This window comes from Diabrotica virgifera, chromosome 1 (genome assembly GCF_917563875.1).
Source record: "Diabrotica virgifera virgifera chromosome 1, PGI_DIABVI_V3a".
Taxonomy (NCBI): Eukaryota; Metazoa; Arthropoda; class Insecta; order Coleoptera; family Chrysomelidae; genus Diabrotica; species Diabrotica virgifera.
Genome location: NC_065443.1, coordinates 158704233 through 158710861, shown reverse-complemented (window position 1 = coordinate 158710861; position 6629 = coordinate 158704233). Strand labels below are relative to the sequence as shown.

Here is a 6629-nt window from a genome sequence, read left to right as displayed (position 1 = left end):
ATACAGATTTGAAAATGAGTTAGATGTCATTAAAAACTTATTAAGAACTGGTAATCGACCCTTGATACAAGTTGCTAAACGCTTGGGAGAACTTACGGACTATGATAAACCAAATCTTATCCATCCAGAGGCTATTTTTAAAGTACCTATAAAATGTCCAATATCCAATTTTGAACCTTTTGAAAACATCCATTATAAATGTTTAATTATATGCAATACCTTATTCAAAAATGATAATAAGAACCAATGGTTGTTGACTAAAGATGATATAATTATTAAAATGTTGAGCTGTTACGGATCACCAACGATTCCAAAAATTCTGGGCATGCCTTTAAAAAATCAGAAAAATATGTTTTCTTATCCATTTCAGTCAAATAAGCTTAGTATCTTTAAGTGTCCGGAAGAAGTTTTTAATGATCCCAAACCTATTTTAAGTTCTGAAATTAAGTGTAAACTTGTCAAAGTAGAGCATAATAATAGCTGTATTTTTTTCCCTTTGATTCACACTCTCGATTTATTCAATAAAAATATTTAATAAAATTTAAAAATTGTTTTATTTTTATGTCTTTATTTGGTATGTCAGTAAGTTAATGACCTAATGTGGGTTAAATAAAAGTTATTTAGAGGACCGGCCCTGGCAAGGTATGGTGAAGTTATACTGATATTGTACTCCTAGTTTTTACTAAAAACAAGTGGTATTATTAAATAGTTTTTTAAAATTAAAGTGTTTATCTACTAGATACTACTACGTAAGTCATCTATACGTAATTATTACTTTATTATTGTGAAAAGAAAACGTCAAATAATAAATATACACCACCGTTCAATCATTTTGTGAGGTTAGCTAGCATGCGGTTGGTTTGTCGCTTACCAGAGCCGGACTGAAGCTTTCGCCACCGCAGCTAAAATGACTTCACACAATGTAAACGGGTCTAGGACGTTTCATCGCCGCCAGTTCATCGCCGCCGTTTCGATGCCGCCAGTTCATCGCCGGCCGATTCATCGCCGGCCGTTTCGATGCCGCCGGTTCATCGCCAGTCAGTTAATCGCTAACTGATACATTTCCGAATTTTCGGTCAATTTTTGACAGTTATATTTATTATTTATTTTTAGTATTAATTAGGAATTCTAGGAAATGCGAGATATGACCATTCCCGTTGCCATACTTAATCTTTTAATAGACTTTTAAACTTTTATAATATAAAATATAATTTAACACTACAAATTTAATACTGTTTACTGTCAAATTTAGGGGAAGTAGAAATAGAACAGTAAATTAATATAATAATATTTTTTATCTATTTATTTGTCATAAGTTTTGAACTGAATTTACCGTCGTGTCGTGTCATCTCCCATAATACAAGATCAACTTACTAACTGGCGATGAAACGGCCGGCGATGAAACGGCCGGCGATGAAATGGACTGGCGATGAACCGGCGGCATCGAAACGGCGGCGATGAACCGGCGGCGATGAAACGTCCCATTCCGATGTAAACACACCTTCCGATCTAACCAGTCCAGTAAATCAACGTTCGAATATCACAAACAGTTATGCATCAGCCGCTTCAAACTCTTTTCCGAGTAAGACCCAAGCAATTGTATTTAGTTGTATCGATAATGCTAAATTGCAGGATTATTTAATTCCGTTGGGCACAATAATCAACCCAAAAAATATTATTTTTTCATCTAGATTATCTCATAATAGAATCTGCATGTATTTGGCAAACAAAACCGTAGTAGATAATTTCATGCAACAACATGGCTCTATAGAAGTACTCGGCGAAGTTGTAACAGCACGGAGACTTGTCTCTCCAGCAGAAAGACTAGTCTTGTCTGGTGTCTGCCCGTCAATTCCTCATCAAGTATTAGTTGAAGAATTACAGAATATTGGTTTAAAGCTTATTTCCCCAATAACATTTCTGAAAATTAGCTCAACTCTTCCCGAATATAGTCACATATTGAGCTTTCGGAGGCAAGTTTATGTAAGCCCTATAACATCACCAATTCCAGATTTTATTCTAATAAATTTCGACCAAACACCTTACCGCATATTTTTGTCACAAGGTACACTCACCTGCTTTATTTGCAAAAATACAGGACACATATCATCCCAATGCAATAACAGTTCAGTAACGGTATCAACTCATATTGATTCAAACAATGAAGTACCAAATCAAACAGATCCAACAAGTATATTACACAAGTTACCAAACACTCAGCAGTCATCAAGTTATGCATTATCAAATCCGAGCATATCACCTACACCTACAAATCTCCATGACCAAGAAATTACTAATACTCCTACTCATAGCAACACTTTCAGTCATCCACATTCAGCGGCAATACCGTTTTCACAAACTCCTAAAGCAATATCCTCCAATCTATCAGCACCTCTTCCATTAGATACAACTGCAGAAAACTCCAATAAAACTGATACATCACCACAATTTTCCGAAACAACCATTTCAACCAATCTTACAATCAAAACTTCAAGCTCGACTTCTGTCATTACCAATGAGTCTGCTCCAGTACTTCCAAAGGTAATAAAGCCACAACATCTAAGTGAAAACTCTAATAGCACTTGCGAAAACACAAGTTCTTCCATAAAACGCAGTATTGGTGAGATCGATACTCCTCCTTCAGACTCAGCAACTTCATCACAAAATCTGTTTGCAAAACCCAAATCTTCTAAACCAAAAAAACCGCGCTCATCTAAAGTCCCATCTACACGGGAAACTCTTGAAAATTTTATTGATAATCATACCCCACCATTCGTTTTAAATTACCACCAATTGTCCTTATTGATTGATAATGTCCAAGGCTCCCCCGACACTATTAGCGTCGTTAAAGAATTTACAACTGATATGCCTGGTTTACTCTATCTTTTACAAAGCAGCTATCAATATGCAAATGATAGATCTACAAAAACTAAGTTTACAAAACTTAAAAAGAAACTTCTTAACCATTTAGGGAAAGAGATTTCTGACTTAGACAGTGACTCTTCTGTAGATAATTGCTCAGTATCATCTAACTACGAATCTGTTAACAACATTCAACTCGATACTTCAATGGAACATTGATGGATTTTTTCATCGTCTTCCTATGCTACGGCTTCTTTTATCCGAATATTCTCCAGATATTATTTGTCTACAGGAGACAAACTTAAAGACCAATCAGTTGTACAATTCAAAACATTTCAATTGTTTCCGCAAAGACCGTACAGATGCAGGTCGTGCAAGCGGTGGTGTAGCGATACTAGTAAACAATCTTCTTTTCCGTTTACCCCCAGCATGTAGCACATTTTCAGCAGAACTCTACGCCATATACCGTGCTGTGAAACTTCTTAACGAGCTTACACTCACCAAAGCCCTGATCATAACAGATTCCCTTAGCTCTCTAAACTCATTAAAACACATTTTTCCGAAACATCCTTTTGAAAAGTTGCTAAAATACCAGCTTTCCCAAGCTCATGAACATGGAAGAAGCGTTCAATTTGTATGGGTTCCCTCACACGTCGGAATAACAGGAAATGAAGAAGCTGACAGGTCTGCACGAGAGGCAATTTTAAGTGATTTTTCGGAGCCGATAGACAAGTGTGTCTCCAGTGACTTAAAAGCTTATTTTAAAAATAAAGTGTTGTGTTTGTGGCGAAATGAGTGGTCTCAATCTAATTCTAAGTTAAATAAAATAAAAAATAATGTGTCTCAGTGGTTTCCATCGTCGCGCAATAGACGAGAACAAATTGCGGTTGCGCATTTACGTCTAGGACATACCAGGTTAACGCACTCTTACCTTTTCACAAAGAGTAATCCACCTATATGCGATCAGTGTAACGTCCGATTAACAGTCGAACACTTTTTAATAGTTTGTAGTATGTAAATATGACCAAGAAAGACAGCGCTACAAGATCCCAAACGCTCTACCACAGGCTCTAGGTCAAAACTATTCCTGCGACAATATAGTTAATGATCTAAAATCCATAAACATTCTGTACAACCTGTAGTTGTTTACTTTTGTTATTTATATTTTGTTCCGTCGCTAATAACCTTTTGGTGGATGCGACTTCTTTTTCTAATAAAAAAAAAGTTATTTATAACCAATATGGTAAAATGAAGTTGATTATTTAAAAACAAAATACATAAACTGCCTTTTTGTATACAAGACAAATAAAAACAATAAGTTAAAAAACACTTAAACTTAAAAATTATATTAAGAACACAGATCACAACAAAGGAACTCTTTTCCTACTTTATTATTGCAGCCAGAAGTTTTACTTTTAATCTCAGTTTTCTTCTTCTTGTTGTTCTCCATCATCGCCCATCAATTCTTCCTCCACAGGATTAACATCAACATTGCAGATAATAATGTCCTCAATAAGGATATCATCTCTACCTCTTCGAATATTTTCCTGATCTGGATTATTTTCTGAAAGCAAAAAAATCAGGATTAATTAGGATAAATAACTATAAAGTATTAAGCTGCTAGTACCTTTATCATTTTTCTTTTTTGGATTTAGTCTGGTATTTGCATGTTTCAGTATGCCATCACGAAAGAAAGTTTCTCGATGAGCATAATTAAATGATCCATCACAATATTTTACGACATGATAAAAAATTCCTAAAACAAATTTATAATGTTAGAGACCATATTCAAAAAAATTACACTGTATATTTAAATTACGATGCAGTGCCCATTAAATATAATGCAGTTTATATTAAAATATATATACAGGGTGTCTTCAGAACTTAGAAGAACATTTTAAGGTGGGTAGAGGCTGCATGGGCAACTATTAGCATAGGAACTAGGAACTTAAGTCCAGAAAAATCTTGTTTATATTGCTTATTATACATATATTAAAATTTTATATGTAAAACTTACCAAGTATATTATGCAGTTTCTGAAAGGGCAGCTTTGTGTTTTTGGTGCGGCTTACTCCCGTCCATGAAAAATGTGTTAACAGTTCCCTAAAAACAATAATGCTTTTTAGGATTTATGTCAAACGAATAACAATTTTCAGATTTACATTTTTGTATAGGATATGTAAGATGATTTAAATGAGAGAACAAATTTAATAAAAGTTTTTCACATATTATACATGATATGGTAGGTACTTACTTAGTAAATAGTACTGATGAAAGCTTATAGCAGGCATTCCGCCAGGAATGTCCCGAACCAATAATTTTTCTAAGGTTCATCACAACTTTCTTCATAAATTCCTCAACATTTAAATTTTCTTCCAATGTTTTCACCTCATCAACTGAAGCCAAAGGAAACAAGTTTAAGTCGGGGGTTTCTTGTAGTGCTGAGCCCTCAATATCTTTTTTTTTTTATCTGTTTTAAAATATTTTCCATCTCCAGAGAAAGCTGCGTGAACTTGGCATCAACATGAGATTTAAGCTCTTTTATAATTTCTTCTTTCAAGATGTGTACTTCAGATTTATCTAAAATAGTCAATTAAATATAATTAGTGTAAATATGTATCTTCTTGTATCAACTTCAAAAAAAGGGCTTGTAGAAACACAACCTTAAAGTACTTAAGAAATACAACCTTAAGGTACTTACAATCTTCGACTGCTTTTATCACATTTCTGACGTCTGTGGCAGATGCGAGAACTAAGCTACTGTCATTGGTAATGGTGATGTCCTCAAATTCTGTGGTGGTTAAACTACCATCATTTAAGTTTTGATTCCCCTCGATGGGATCAGGCTCCCCACATACATACCCTATTGGGGCAGGTTTTGTGGTTCGAGGACTTTTGGCTCGGCTTTTGGTGTCGTAGGGTGTACAATCATAATCTGAATCATATGATAATTTTTTTTAATCCTCTTTGAAGGTGGCATTTCCTCTTCCGATTATGAGTTGGAAGTAGTGGCTGGTTCTTTACAAAGCTTATTTGCAATATTGTTGGCTTGTTGCCAAGTGGCAATGTCAACTGCCTTGACCTCACAGGTGTATTTGGGCCAGGTTACCTTATTAGGTTTTTTTTATGGGTCACACTGAAATTGTTTGATGTCTCTTTTCTCCAAAGGGAACCAGCAAACACCATCTTCTTCCCATTGACATGGGACTGGCTCCAATTCATGAAGGGACTTAATGTAAATAATTTTGAACGTTGGTTTCTGCGACATTACATAGCCAGAGTTTAGCTTCTATTTTTTATTAAATTTACTGTTGTTCTTAAAAACTGGAAAATTAGTTTATTTTTTTTTAAGAATAAAAAACCGCTAAACGCCGTAAAAATGAGTGGCGCATAAAATATTCCAGCTACAAAAGATCTGGTATGAATGTTACGTGGCGCGAAAATGGATTTTCATTTGATGCAAAACAAAATTTTAGTTTTATTTTAAAATATTTTTCAATAATATTTGCTAAATTTGAAGTAAACGCGCCACAAAAGAGTAACTTTGATACAGCTTGAATTTTGAAACTCTTTTGTGGCGCGTTTACTTCAAATTTAGCAAATATTATGGAAAAATATTTTAAAATAAAACTAAAATTTTGTTTTGCATCAAATGAAAATCCATTTTCGCGCCACGTAACATTCATACCAGATCTTTTGTAGCTGGAATATTTTATGCGCCACTCATTTTTACGGCGTTTAGCGGTTTTTTATTCTTGTATCAGGAG

The 6629-nt window shown here is 34.5% G+C and overlaps 1 protein-coding gene across 1 annotated transcript; it reads right to left on the bottom strand.

Moving 5' to 3' along the window:
- Nucleotides 1-4192: 4192 nt before the first annotated feature.
- On the bottom strand, nt 4193-6003 carry LOC126878800 (uncharacterized). The gene is made up of 5 exons (XM_050641700.1): nt 5564-6003; nt 5117-5442; nt 4880-4965; nt 4490-4618; nt 4193-4426 (listed from the first exon to the last, which is right to left on the bottom strand). The coding sequence occupies exons 2-5, from the start codon at nt 5209-5211 to the stop codon at nt 4284-4286; spliced, it is 453 nt and encodes a 150-aa protein (XP_050497657.1). The 5' UTR covers nt 5212-5442; nt 5564-6003; the 3' UTR covers nt 4193-4283.
- Nucleotides 6004-6629: the final 626 nt, after the last annotated feature.